Below are 15260 nucleotides of genomic sequence, written 5' to 3' on the forward strand. Positions count from 1 at the left end.
TGCTTTATCTTTATATAAATTGAGTTTTAATAAATGAAGTTTGGCTGTCTAGTGGAGCATGATGTATTATTGAATTGTAAATGATGACATTCTGCAAGATAAATAACATTTACGCTTTGAATGAATCTCTTAAAGCTATCCAGGTGAAAAGATTCATACTGAATCCATCAAATTTGTTGATGCACTAATGCATAAATTTATGCGGATTGGGATTTCAATTCATTTTCCAGTCCATTCCACTCATATTACAGAGACAAAATAATACCCAAAACCTTTTTTTTTTTTTGAAAGTTATAGGCTTTATTTAACTGCCAAAATGTCAAGCATGTTTCTACATAAATAACAACCACGAGAATCAACGTACATGGCTACATGGAGCTGATGAAATCTCTGGATGTGACATCACAATGTACTTGGTCATTTGTGGAACAAAGACAGTGCAGCTCTTTTGTCTTAAAAATAAATGAGGGGAAATGAATCAACCTGAACCGTTTGAAGATGACTTTCGGCTAGCTATTGTATTGTACGCGAGCGTAGACCAACTTGGTATTTACAGAACGCAAGTAAAAGTTACAAAAAAAAAAAAAACAGTCTGGGAATAAGGAAAATACAGTTGATAAAAAGCCATATTGTATGCATTTTAACAAAATATACAAAATCTAAAACTAAAACATGATAACATATATATATATATATATATATATATATATATATAAGTAATTTGGGGGGAAAAGCTCAATTCATGCAGCCCATTGGCTGGCGTGTCAATGAAAATGCATAGACTCTGTCCATCGAGGAAATAATTCAACATCGTGAGCACAAGCTTGTGCTTCCTACAGACACTAAAAGATTCCTTTGTTCGTGCTCTTGTAGCATTGTGACTCTCAAACTCTTAAATAAATGTTCCCCAGCTATATAACCCTTGCAATGCATAAATTATGTCTAACATCACACCACGCGACGCACCAGTTACTGAAAGCGGACTCTTACGGCAGTGGCTGTGACTGCTGAGTCAACTAAAACTTGATTCTTTATGTGCCCTTGAAACTCTACAACCTCCCTTACTAAGATTATACAGGATCAGAACCGTCCCTACGTATGTTATGTTTTCTATTGTGTAACACACTCGATCTTAGTTGTTCACTGATCTTGTTGGTTTTAATCGGGGGTTCAACACAAAGACTTGTTGGTGTCATCATTCTTACACCCAAACAATTCATGAAGATTTACAGTTGCCAAACACATCATTACCAATATCTCAATATCCACAGTAGGTGACAGTTTCCCAGCACGATGCTGTTTTAATAAGCAAGATATGCCTCGGGTCTGTGGGAGTTATAAACAGGTGAAATTTAAGTGTAGCTCTCGTTTTCACTCTGCGTGTGGAAAAGCTGAGGAGGGTTTAATCCATAGGCTCAGGGGGGAATAATTATGTTTACTTTCGTTTTTTTAGTAAGTATTCCTTCAAGGCACTGGAAAAATGGGCCGAATGCATTTTGAATGTGTGTTTTAAGTGTTAACAGGGAGATGAGTAAATATTATTCCTAAAAGATGCCAAAAATCACTGTTTTTCTGGGTCCGTATCAGTTGATTCGATTCAGTCAATCAGTTAAACATTTCTCACCTTCAAACAAAGTGATTCTTACTGACTTTCTTATTAAAAGATACCAATGCTAGTTTGACGCCACCTAATATTTTTAGAGAAACTACTTATTAGCTATTTGACTTGAAAACCTGGCTAGCATATCGAAAACAAGCATTTCCCAAGTTCTCTTTTCCAATGCAGGTTTTTGAACAGTCAATTTTGTTTTTTGTTCCAAACGTTGAGACTTATTTTATTCTCAATAAATTAAATGGAGACCAAATTCAGTGCAACCTGTTTGTTTGTTTCCCTCTCAAGCCCCTTTAAAACGGCTTAAGCCTCTCCCACCCACACCACAGTATTTCCCAAGGGAACGTCGGTGATCTCACAGTTGAGTTTATCCAGCCGCCCATCTAGTATAAACAGGGAGCTTTGAGATGGGGTCATGAGATACTGTCCGAACAGCCCGCTGCCAGTCATGACCCTGTTCTGGCGGTTCCAAGGCCACTGAGCAGCCGGCGTGGGCTGCTTTAGGCTCTTGATCATTTTGACGTTACCGGTGCTGAGCTCCACAAAAAGAGCATCCGTCTGGCGGCCCGAGCTGCCGAACACGTTATACTGGTTAGCCTCGGTGAACGAGGGCATGAAGGCCAGATCGGACAGGTGCAGGTTGGTGTGAATGTCAAAGGGTTGGCCGATGTCGCCCCGCACGGACACATGCTGCAAGCGCATGAGCCCGTCACGGTCATCCACGCTCACTAAATAGTGGCCATCAGGAGAGACATAAGGTGTGCCACTCACATCCCCATTTGGACCGATGACATTGTCTGTTACGCTATCGATGATTAATTGTGGCCGTACCGCACCTGTTGAGTCTGGCCGACAATTGACGAAGTAGTATCCTCCCAGGTGTGTGTAGGCAAGGGATTGCGGGATGCAGTCGTACTGCTGCAGACTAATGTTTTTCACATAGGAGGTGGTTTCCAAATCGATCTTATGAAGAGCTGGTTCATTCTTGTGGAGGATGATACCAAACCTATTCAAGAAAAAATATCCGTTAGACGATATCAGTTTCTGTCAAGCAAAACATTAATTCGACAACTTTTTATGTTTCTTTGTCAGAACAAGCTCACCAGGGTTTTGTAGCATTCATAATTAAATTGTGCTTTTTAAATAATGCCTTTTATATTCCAATTCAGTCCTTTTGAACTGAGGTAGAAAAAGGGATGCTGAATTGGAATTTGAATTTTAAAAAAGTAAACATTCTTATAATTGCTCTCTAGTTTTTATTTAATTTGTTTCTTTTTGTAAATAAATCTTTCGGTACATAAAACCGTGAGTTAAAGGGATAGTTCACCCAAAAATGAAAATTCTGTCATTAATTACTCACCCTCATGTTGTTCCTATCACAGAGTACTACCACGATCAAGGTTCAGAAACGATGCAAGTAGATCGTTAAAATAATCCATGTGACATTACAAATTGTTGAATAAAGACGTAATTTTTTTCTTTGTGCACAAAAGTATTCCTATCGCTTCGAAGAATTGAACGACTGATGTCACATGGATTATTTTATTGATGTCCTTGCTACGTTTCTTGACCTTGATCATGGTAGTACCCTTGCTGTCTAGGGAAGGTCAGAAAGCTCTCAGATTTTATCAACAATATATTAATTTGTGTTCCGAAGAAGAATGAAGGTCTTATGGGTTTGGAACGACATGAGGGTGAGTAATTAATAGCAGAATTTAAATTTTTGGGTTTCATTTTTCATTTGAAGTAAAACTTATTTAATGATAATAAAAATAAATAATTTTTAAATAGTTATAATTTTGAACAATGTATGAATATTTAAATACATTTAATAAATTAATTTTCATTGTATGGACCACAATATTACACAATTTACTTTGAAACCTTCAAAATTCAATCAAATATCAATATATAATCAATTAAATTTTATGTCAATATTTATTCTTATATTTTTTGTAGTATATAATTTTATATGTAAGGGATAATCAACGGCTAGCTGTATTAAACGATTTGAATGCACGATGTGGAGGCGAAGAACCGCCCGACGCACAGCGGAGGGTGGTTGCCTCCGCGAAGTGCATTCAAATCGTTTAATACAGCTAGCCGTTGATTATACCGTTTATGCCATGGTTATTTCCCAGCATTCACATATTAAAGATGTTAATAATATTTGCGCTGCAATATTTGACGATAAAAATGACGGTTATTTTCGTCTGTATTACTATTCAACTCTAACTGTATGTTACTATGGTTACCAATGTTTATAGGAAGCGCATTGATATAGAACGTGATTAAACTGACCTGGAACTACCTGTGCGGTTCAACGAATTTAATCAACACCTGCCAGCCAACCAGAATCGAGTATTCAGACAGACCATGGCATAAACATCTATAAACAACGTGGCGGACACAGTGCAGTGCTCTTTGACAAAATAAAAATCTCATTTTATAGTATTATCTAATCATTTGGGGAACAATATTCTGCAAGCAGAATAATATTTTGTTGAAAATTTTGTCACATATTCCTCTTCTAGACAACTCATGAACTGATAGAAAGCCAGTTCATAAATTCTGACTTTTACCCAACCCTGAAGCTTTGTAACTATTAAGGATCTGTATTGGTGAAATAAAAGCTCCAATCCCAAGTTAAAGTGTCCCTGGAACTGGATCTAACTCAACTGCACACTTGAGTAATGTTGCCCTGAGGGCACCGTGCTTGCAATTAATGAAGTGTAAGTTGCTTTGGATAAGAAGTAGCTGCCACACTGAAAGTAACAAACGAAGCTTCTGAGTGAATAAACCCAGAGTGCAGGTTCAAGTCTAATGAGGAAGATCCAAAAGCTTTAAGGGAGAGAAAGAATTCAATGTCACATCTCTGTTCATCAGTCTATGCTAAATATCCTCTACCAGATGTCTGGTTTCATAATTGATTTCAATTAAAAAATTAATCATCCACACTTTGTCTCATCCATTGAGAAATCCAAAGAGCCCAATTATTGGCTATAAAAAAAATTCTCAGAAGAACCAAGAACAAATGAAGTTGGTGAGGGAAATAAAGGATCTGACAAAGTCCAATTAAATCTGCATGCTCTCCAATCAATTCTAGCACAGACTTCAAACCCTGACATCCATCTTCTTTAATGCACTCGAGAATGTGGCCACTGTCTGTGTCTGGCCAAAAGGCCACGTCTGCTGCGGACCAATGGGACAGATTATCACCGCCCGTGATGAGCTCCATCAGTTGGCAGCCGGTATCCGTCTATTAGCTACAGGCCAGGCTGTTTTGGCTGTGACGATATGCTCGGGGCTTAATTTCTAAATTATGAAGTCCCGGAAGAAGGCCTGGCGACGGATCCGGCAACAGGGGGCAAGATCATGGAATATGAATGTAAAAGTGTGTGTTCAATACCCAGTCATACACTTCAATTATAAATAGGATTATTTTGCTAGCAAAAAAAATTCTCCCCTGCCGTGTTAATAAAATAGCTACTCTGTTTGGATTAAGGGTCAAACTGACCTCAAATGATATAAAAATTAGTAATATTGAAATAATATGAATCATGTATTTGACAAGCTACAATAAAGGTTCTTTCTCTCTCTCTCTCTCTCTCTCTCTCTCTTTTTTTACTTTTCAAAGTGTTAAATTTTGACGATTTGAAACCATTGAGGGGGTTATTTTTATATATAATTTCCAAATCACATCTATGTGCACATTTATGCAAGAGTCAAAAACATTTCTAGAAGAAATAAAAAATTTGGCAGCGTCTATTTGCACTAAGTGTAAATAGCAATAGATTCTATTTACACTATGTTAAAATAGTAGGATTTTCTGCTATTTATACAACATATTGCAAATAGTGACAATTATCTGCAACTCAGTATTGCAGTAGGTCTACTTTATAAAACAGTATGCAGTAATAACTGTGTAAATTTTAATTTTAATTCAAATTATTAAATGGATGCCACCTTATTGGGACAATAAAGCCCTCCCTACACCTTCCCTAACCATACTCGATACTTTATTTTCAAATTATTTTATTATTTCCTTCATTTTTATTGAAATTTTTTTTATGTGATTTGAAATTTGAAAAAGGAGAATAAAAGTTCGGCAAAAAGGTGGATTCGAACCTGGGTCGATCGCGTCAAAAGGAGTACAACACACATTTTACCATCTGCACCACTGGAGCTATAATGTTTCTTTTGTAATGTTGACTAGGCCAATCACATGTTGATGGGCGGAGTTAGTATAAATAGCTTCTGCCAACACGGCAGGCTATTTGCACTTAGTGTAAATACATTTTCTCACGAAATTTAAAGTTGCACTTGGAGCCCAATACCTTTGCATACCTTGGAATTTTGTGTGTGTAAAATTTTGGTGGTAAATCCAATGCAACAAAAACACGAATAAAACAATGGCAGCTGCTAGTACTCATGAACATACATCAATGATACAATTCATCCTGGATATGCTTTAAAAAAACAGGCCTGTGTGCTATGAGGGTCACTAATGCTTTCAGCTTTGTTAAACAGATGATGCAACCCCTGAGGAAACATGCATCACTCAATAATGATTACAAAAAGGTTTTGTAGTGCTAGATACAGTATGAAACATTTCTACAGGGGCATGTGATGATGTATCCCCAGAATAGGATACTTAAAGAGTCACATTTATCTTTTTGAGCTGGCACATACAGCTCTGTCATATGGATATCAGCTTCTGATTTCATTACTCTATAAAGTCACTAGCCTCTACCCATGCAGTCAATATACAACAGGACAGCTCTGTAATTTCATAATAAATAAGACAACACAAACAGATGTTTTTGTAGCATTGTGTATACTTTGTGATTTCTGTGTTTGTTTATGCACTGCAGGGCAATTAATAGAGACACTTTCCTGTTGTAAATCAATGCTGTTTCCCAACTGAACCTTAGGCATCCCAAACAACCTTTCTTACGAACAAACAAAACACATTTACTTATTCATGGCGATACTTGCATTTATACAAACTCCATCAATATTTATCTGACCAACACTTTAGACTGAAAATGTGTAATTAGCATTAGTAAAGGGCTTACTGTACAATTAAAAGAAAATAAATAAGTAAAGTTATGTTGTTTTTTTTTTTTTTTTACTGTTGACATGTAAACATATTTGCCCGCAGGCTGGTTGCGGATAAAAGCATGACAGAAAGTCAGTGAATGCTGTGAATGGGACGCCTGTAGGCTGTTATTTTCCCAGTGTGAAGGTATGTAAATGCTAAAATAATTTGACAAGCTGACTAAAATGTCACATGCAGTCTCTCCCCTGTACAAATCCCTCCTCAACAGTTCACTGCCACAGGTGAAGTCGAAACATATGAGCCATTTCAAATGAGAAACGAACAAAGTAATTATTGGATCACGGATCACCAAACATTCCTCCTTACAACAGTGTTTTCTACAAATGACACTGGCGCCGTTTACCAGTCGCAGATCTTATTATGTCAGCATATTCACAAAAATCAATATCCTCCTGAGGATTATGCAAGTAAATTCATATAAATTTACAAGGCACGCTGAGCTCTCTGGTTCATCTATTTATTACTCATGGGTATTCGTGCGTTATGTTTGGGCCTAGCACACGTTTATGGTTAGATAAACACTTATATTTACAGTATTAATGTATAAATAGTTTCTAAAAAAAATTAAACCTTTGGTGTGTGCAACTTTTGAGATGTACAAATGTTCACAAACCATTTGAGAGTCATAGAATAGGTTGTCAATTTTATAATCAGTTTTTTACAATTTTTACTGTATTTTTGATCAAATCAGTGCAGCCTTGGTGAGCTTATACATTTTTCATGTTTTTTTTTTTTTTTTTCGGAAAGACATCAATACACACAATTTTTCAAGTCCACGTCCACCAACATTAATCTAATCTCCAGCCTGGTTTGTTTGTCTGACAAAAATGGCAGATGATTGGTCAGACCACCTGTCAATCAAACTCCTGGCGAAGGGTCAGTTGTGTCAACATGATTTAAATACATTATGTTTTTCATATGTCATGCCTGCTAACAGGGGCGCCGCTATGGTTTCTGGACTTCCAATCAGAGTTTCATTTAGATAATAAATAATAAAAATAATAAAAATGCCATTAAAACTATAAAATAATAAAACAATATAAATGCCATTAAAACGATCTTACTCAGACAAAGTATCACTATCATTTACTGTAACTGATACATGCACGCATGAGATTGACTATTTAGCTTGAGATTGTGATAAATCCAGTTCCAACCATTCGTCAGAAGATTTTTAAATATCTGTAGCTCTCTAATGTTGTGTGTAAAAGGGATTTAGTTGTTTCAGAGGCTGTCAATACACTTTATATAAAAATACCTTTGAGATCAGCATGTCTGGTCTTGATCTGAGAGTCTGTTTTTTCTTACATAATCACTCAATCTTTATCTTATTCCCTTTAGATCAATGACGTAATCCCTCAAACATCTTACATAACGGCGTTTACAAAGAAACACAACTTCTCCATCCAAAAGCTAATGTCATGTGCTAAATCCAAACTCATGCCAGGCGAAGATCAGAGGGCTGTAATACTTTACACTGGCGTTAACCTCTATTTCAGTACAGAGCGCTGATGTTGCACTCTGTTGACTCGGAGCACTGAAACACATTACTCCATCAGAGAGCGGACAGCACCGCTAAATGTCACCAGCCTACTGGGACAGCGCACTAAAAAAAGTGTACATACCCTCAACTGAGTGTCCTGCAGTTTATTCAAGAAAAACGAGACTGACACGCACCGAACTCCAGTGACAGGAACCGAATTGTAGTGCAGCTCGTATCAACTAGCACAGCATTACTGCTAGTAAATATTAGGGTGAAAGCAAACAGCTGGGTTCAGTGACTCGTCTATGAGGAGAGTGTGTATTTTGTGAGTGTGAGTGTGTGTGTGGTATGCGTGTAAGCCGTATTATCTCAGGCCTCGAAAGGATTGAAAATTAAACTGGTCTTTGTGCATTACGCTGTATCCTCTGGATGAACTCTCTATTGTGGGGCTAAGATCATGTCTTTTAACAAAGCTGGTCACTCGCTTTGCTGAGGATCTGCAACTGAACTGCAACAATGTGCATATTCTCCAAAACCTTTATTAACACTATAATAAGAGAGACAGGCTATTTGAACTACAAAAAGATGTTTATACACAGATAAGTAAACAGGATAGATGCTATTAGCATTTACTGATCATGAGATTATGATAATTTGCCCGGATAGCCTTATTAAAATGTTGTGAATATGATTTGATTTGATTAGACTGCAAAGAACCTGTCAATCATCTTGCCTCACAGGGTGCTGTAAGTCTATGGCTCTGATCCAAAACCTAGTGAGCAGCCTATGTAGGAGGTATTTTAAGGCATCATAGCTGTGCTGGAGACATAAAGGCTACTGAAATCAGTTAATCAAAGTTCCTGTAACACATTTGTTACACGATTTTGGAAAAATCCAATTTATTTTCTCCATAGGGGAATTGATTTTTAATAATAACTTTTAAACCGTTGAAGACAGACTTACTATAAGCTACAAGGTTGATTGATGGTATAGTAAATGCTTAAATTACATCTACATCTTTCCTGCTTTAAAGCCATTTAGTACACAGCCTTGTACCTTTGACTTTTTGTACAATTTTCATATAATTTTCTGCTTCAAATTAAATTTTGTAATGTTGCGATTCACCTTGCAGCAGAATGGCTTGGCTCATAGATTGTAACTAAAAACAATACTTCTGGAACCAAGGCCGTTGAAAAAGTGGGTTGGCATTGTTGCACTCTATAGAGCGTTCTCACTTATGAGGTTCCTTTTCAATTAGGATGCTGCTTACGTAGGCAGCAAACAGCAAGATTTTGAAATAGAACTTAAGCTTTCTTTACGACTGTCACATTGCAATTTTTTTTGTGAACATTTTACATTGTTTGCCACTCTTGTCATCAGCAGCGTGATTTGCTCTCTCAAAGAAGAGAACAAGTAATCTCTCTGGCGTTTTGAATTGAGTCATTATTTTTTTATATTAGCACGACATGATAGCGTAAGTAAACATCCATCTTCCAACAGGGGACAATAAGAGGATCAGGGCATGCTCAGTAATCTTCAACTCAGATTTTAATCAATTCAAATGAGATTTCCATATCCATGCAACATCTCCTGGTCTGTTTATTCAGGGTTTAAACTCACATTTCCCTCTCGACTACCTCTAAATCTACTTTCTCATGTGAGTGACTATGAATGCACAAAATGGTTTATTAAGATCTAAATGTCAATTCCCGAATGCAATTCACACACTATTCAGAACGAGAGCTGTTTTCTCAGGAGTTCTAATCACAGTCAGTACGTGTTCATACATCGCTAATATATATATATATATATACAGTATAGTGGGAGTATTTCTTTCTTTTACCTGATGTGATTGATGGTGAGGCTTATGGGAGGAATGAAGAAATCCTCCACCCTGTCGAAGCGGTCGCCAACCGGCTGGGTGTGGATGGTGTGGTGGGACGTGCTTCCGCTGGCTTGGCTGATCACCTGATGTATGGAAGAGCCACAATAGGAACATGAGTGATCACGCACAGGAACACACACAAGAGGGAGATTTGTGAACTTCTAAACGTCAAAATTCCCCTTGTCTTTGAGGAACTCAATGCATTCTGTCTGTGATTAACCAAAGCTATGCATTATTGGAGATGAGACTGTGCAAATTATGCGATATGGAACCCCACTGAGACCCCTTGCTATGCTGGTTCAGTTTTACATGACTTGGGAATGCTCCAAAAATGTCAACTAAAATCATCAAAACACACTCTCAGCAGGGCCGACTCATATACTTGAATAATCAGATGAGAGAAGTAGTTAGGCAGAACGTCCCAGTACTCTTTTTGAAGAGGCATCAGGTGGTGATTAGCACTCAGCAATGAATCTGGAGTGATTTGACTTACCTGGAGGGTTGGAAAGTTTTTCTCGAGATCTCCCCAGCTCAGAATCCACACCTGGTCATGAGACTTGTCATAGTGCAGCTTCACTGGAACCCGGTCGGTGCTCACAGTCTGTTGACAACAGAAGATCAACAGTTTCCATCTGCTTATCAAAATCAGATAATGTAGTAATATTTAACGACTGAAAATCTCATGTTCATTAAAGTTAATTTAATAAATCATATAATTAAATTATACCTAATTAATTATCTAATTTAAAAAATAAACTTTCATACACTACTGTTTACTTTTTAAATAGTGTGTCACTTTTAAAAAAGAAACAAATAATTTTATTCAGCAACAAAAATCTTGTTTTACACCAAAATGTTATGCAGCACAAATTGATAATAATAATAAATGTTACGTGAGCACCACATCAGCATATTAGAATGATTTCTGAATGGCTGCTGAAAAAGTTTGCCATCACAGGAATAAATTATTTAAAAAAATATATTAATACTGTCTTACTGTATATTTGATCAAACAATTGAAGCCTTGGTGAGCATATAAGTCTTCTTTTAAAATATTCACAAATATATACAGATATATATTTATATTTTAGTCATTTGATATAATATACACTATCACGGTCAGTTCACTTATAAAAGGCACGGAATCCAATTAGAAAGATGCTACACAGTATTCATGATTAAGTGGAGTGAAATGTTATAATTATCTCATGCTAGGCACAACTAAGACAGACGCTTCAGCATTTTTGCCCCTGGTCAGTAAAGCTTCTTTGAAAAATTGATCAATTTTCCACATTGTTTGCTTTTCAAGCGTCCCTGTGAGAATACAATGAAATCACTGGAACTCATTATGTTAATTCATGAAGCAGATTCCCACCCATGCTTTTTAACATTCTACAAAAGTCACCATAAAAGTTTACAAGTCCACCAAAGCAACTATCCATGACAGAGAGAACGTGTGTCGCTCCCAAAAGCACAGCTGTATGTTTTTTTGCACATGCAGACTTTGGTTATGGGTGTGCATTTTAAATGGAGTGCTGACAGTAACAATAGCTCAGCCCGTCTGCAATAATAGCTTTGCATCCATATCCATTCTCTGTCACCTGGCTGGAGATATTCCACTGGGAAACAAATGATTCATTTTGTGCAGTGATAGCCTTACTGTGCAATTTTCACACCTCATTGTGCTTACATGGATGCACACGAATATGAAAAAAATGTTAATTTGCACATTGAGCGTTGCAAAAATGATTACACCCTCTCTCTCTCAGTAGGACGGACATTTTTTTTTTCCTCAGAATGTCTCTAACTTCAGATAAGTGTATTCATCTGATGCAGCATTCACTGTTAAGTCCTCCACAATGTGAGCATTTGCACAGCTTGTTTTGACAACACACTGCATTAAAAGAAACTAAGAGAGAACTAGCGTTCGTGTGTAGCAATGATGAAGGAGGGTGATTGTTGTCTTCAGCTTCAATCTCCATGTGCAATAATCTGTGGGAGCAGATGTGCACATTGAATTTTTATCCCAGCACATCCCTTCCTCCTTATGAGGATTAGACTGAATAATAGAAACTCTTCAGCACAGATGAACAAATTCTCGCCACTATCCACTATAGCAGATGTGTGAAATTTTAAATCGTACAAAAAAAGGTCTGGTTAAATAGTATATCCTCAGGCTTAAAACATCATTTGTAGACAAATATTAGACTCTTCTCTATGTCTCTATGTCTCTCGGATTCTAAAAGATCAGGTGGCTAATTAGCACTGGCTAATCTGAGGTAATGAAAACCAAACTCCCAGGTGATTCAGTGATCCCAAGTGTGACCCTTGTCAGCACATTATCAGGCATCATGGAATACCCAAGTGAGGCCTGGCATAGAGAAAGACTTGCTGGCACTCATCTGGACATTCACTCTGAAACAAAACTAGTTTTCAGCGTGGAACATCAGCCGCTTCTAAGATACAAGGCAACCTGAAGCCAAACAATCCAGATCACAGACCATGGAAAGTTACAGACATATCTATTTCTCAACAACTAAATCAATAATTCAGACAAAAATGAAAATTCTGCCATCATTTACTCACTCTCATGTTTTTCCAAACCTGAATGACTTTCTTTCGTCTGTGTACCACAAAAAGTGACCGTTTTTCATGCTGTCGAACATTTTTTAATGATCCATATTTAGTGCTATTTTTTTCAGTTTTAGTAATTTTAATATTTGAACTTCAATGTTGTTTCCAAAGCAACATTTCTATTTTATTTTATTTTTTTACCTAATATTTTTATTTTTATTTTATTTATTTAAATTGGCAAAAGCTAATTTATTGGTTTAATTTAACAAACACAACACGGACCAGTTCTCTTTAGTGGGTTCATGAATAAAACATTGTTCTGAGTAATATCTTTTAAGCAAATCATTTTGTGTGATGGTTTGGAGCAACTTGAGGAAACTACTCAATATATGTACAACTCATAAACAACAGATTATTGAGTGCCCATGGCAGAAATAAAATTGAAAACTTTGCATACTATATGCAATTGAAGAATAAACATGCTAAATAAACATGTTAAAATATGCCAACTAGAATTGTAATTTAAAACATTTGAGGATTACAAATTATGTCGTAAACAAGGCACATTACATACATATATTAAAATGCAGCATTATTTAAATCTGATAACATGTCTACGGTATGTTCATGAGAATAATGTTTTAGTTACTGATTCATTGGCTTACCTGAACAGCTTTCTGGGATTGGATGTCTACAATGAGCAACCTGTTCAGCAAAGGCTGTGTGGCGTAAATGAACTTGTCCTTCACATTGACGGCTGATGTCCACATACATTTCTGATCCTTCTCTCCCTCCACTTGTGGACAGACCTCCTCCTTCAGAAATAAGATACAAAAAAAAAAAGGGTCATTAAAACAGACTACATATAGAAATATTAAGGATTATTAGAGTAAATGGATTTCAGAAGTGGCTCTAGGAAACTATGAAGAACAATTCTGAGTTGAAGGTCAACAAATCTACTAAACTTTTCCATGAAGCCACAAAAATAAATGAGTTCTTTAGAAAAAAAATAACTACGGAATCAAACAGTATAAGATTCTATAGCATCTGCCTCAGAGAAAGGGACCTTGTGGATGTGGACTGACAGTGGGCAGAAGTGTCATCATGGAGACAAACTCTTGTCAAAATGTGAGCGGCTGTCAGGCCTGAGGCTGAATGTGCTGTGGTTAAAGAGGTGAGAACTGCTTGATTGATGGCCACAGAGGCTGTGCAGAAGTGGGCGTCTCCTGTGGTGATTCTGTTGACTGGGCTACTCAAGGGATGTTGACGACAATCAAGACGGAGACATACTGATGTGACTGGATGCGTCTGGTCAAGCGACACTTTTGCAAAACTCAAATAGAGTTTTAGTTGGCACAAGAACATAACATTTGGTTATGTTGAATGCTCTTAGAAGACTCAAAAATGTAGTCATGAAATTTAATTATATGTATTTTCGCCATTGACTAACAAGTCAACTGCCAAAACCTGCAACTGCAATCCGTAAGATCTTCAAAATGACCAGTGAATATTTAAAATAGGAGGGACGTACATGTACCCACAAGCAGAACATAAGAAAAACACTTTGTAATGCTCTCTAAATGTTCTTCCCCAGACAGAGTTTGCACCGGGGCTTGCCGTTAAGGCCTGGCATTTGATTGATGTCCTAATAGAGGCCTGCTGCCTCTCTGGAGGCTGGAAACTCAAGCTCTCACCGCCCCGAGCTCCAAACAAACACAGCTGTCTCATCAGCATATCCAGCTCCAACGTAACAGCAAAACAGAGGGAAGGCAATCATTTAATAGCTTGTGTAAATCTAGCAGCTGTCTATCAGAAAGAGCCGAGAATTGATATGCAGAGTCAAGGAGGGATGTGAGCGATGTAAAGTGATGAAGGAGGAGCTCAACTGATATCTGTGCTGAGGATCAAACTCAGGAGAAGAAGAAAGAAAGAAAAAAAAGGGAAGAAAGGAAGGCAGGAACTAAGTGTGAATAGAATGAAAGATGGATAGATAGATGTGTGAGTGATGGATAGAAAGAAGGAAGGAAGAAAGAAAGAAAGAAAGAAAGAAAGAAAGAAGAATGATATATCAATGATGGAAAAAATAAGAAATGTATGGGTGGGTGAATAGACTGAAGGGTGGAGATGGATAGATGAGTAATGGATGAATAGAAAGAATGAAAGAGTAAAGGAATGAAGCAAGGAAGGAATGATGACAGATGAATGATTGGATGGATGGATATAATAAAAAAAGAAAAGGAAGGAATTATATATGGATGGAAGGAAAGAAGTAAGGAAGGAAAGATGGATGGGTAAACAGAATGAAGGATGGATCGATGGATGATGAAGAGAGTGAAAGAGAATGGGGGAAAGGAAGGAAGGATGGATGATGGAAAGAAATAAAAAATGATGGATGGATGGATGGATGGATGGATGAAAAGAAAAAAATGAGAAAAGGATAGATGATGGAGGGAAGAATGGTTGGAGAGAAGTAAAAAAGGATAACCGATTGAAGGATGATTGAGGAATGAATGGATGAATGAATGGAAAGTGTGAAAGAAAATGATTAAAAATGGATTGATTGAAAGAGAAGAAGGAAGGATAG

At 37.0% G+C, this 15260-nt stretch overlaps 1 protein-coding gene across 4 annotated transcripts in view; it reads right to left on the bottom strand.

Annotated features, from left to right (window-relative positions):
• Positions 1-303: 303 nt before the first annotated feature.
• Positions 304-15260, bottom strand: part of fstl5 (follistatin-like 5) — a 124457-nt gene continuing 109500 nt past the window's right edge. For all 4 annotated transcript variants that reach the window (XM_058798067.1, XM_058798066.1, XM_058798065.1 and 1 more), the window contains 4 exons: positions 13342-13491; positions 10596-10703; positions 10061-10185; positions 304-2618 (listed from right to left, as the gene is read on the bottom strand). In XM_058798067.1, the coding sequence (XP_058654050.1) occupies positions 1916-2618; positions 10061-10185; positions 10596-10703; positions 13342-13491 (1086 nt within the window). In that variant the 3' untranslated portion in view covers positions 304-1915. The remainder of the gene's footprint in view (positions 2619-10060; positions 10186-10595; positions 10704-13341; positions 13492-15260) is intronic.

Source organism: Onychostoma macrolepis, chromosome 14 (assembly GCF_012432095.1).
Source record: "Onychostoma macrolepis isolate SWU-2019 chromosome 14, ASM1243209v1, whole genome shotgun sequence".
Lineage (NCBI taxonomy): Eukaryota > Metazoa > Chordata > Actinopteri > Cypriniformes > Cyprinidae > Onychostoma > Onychostoma macrolepis.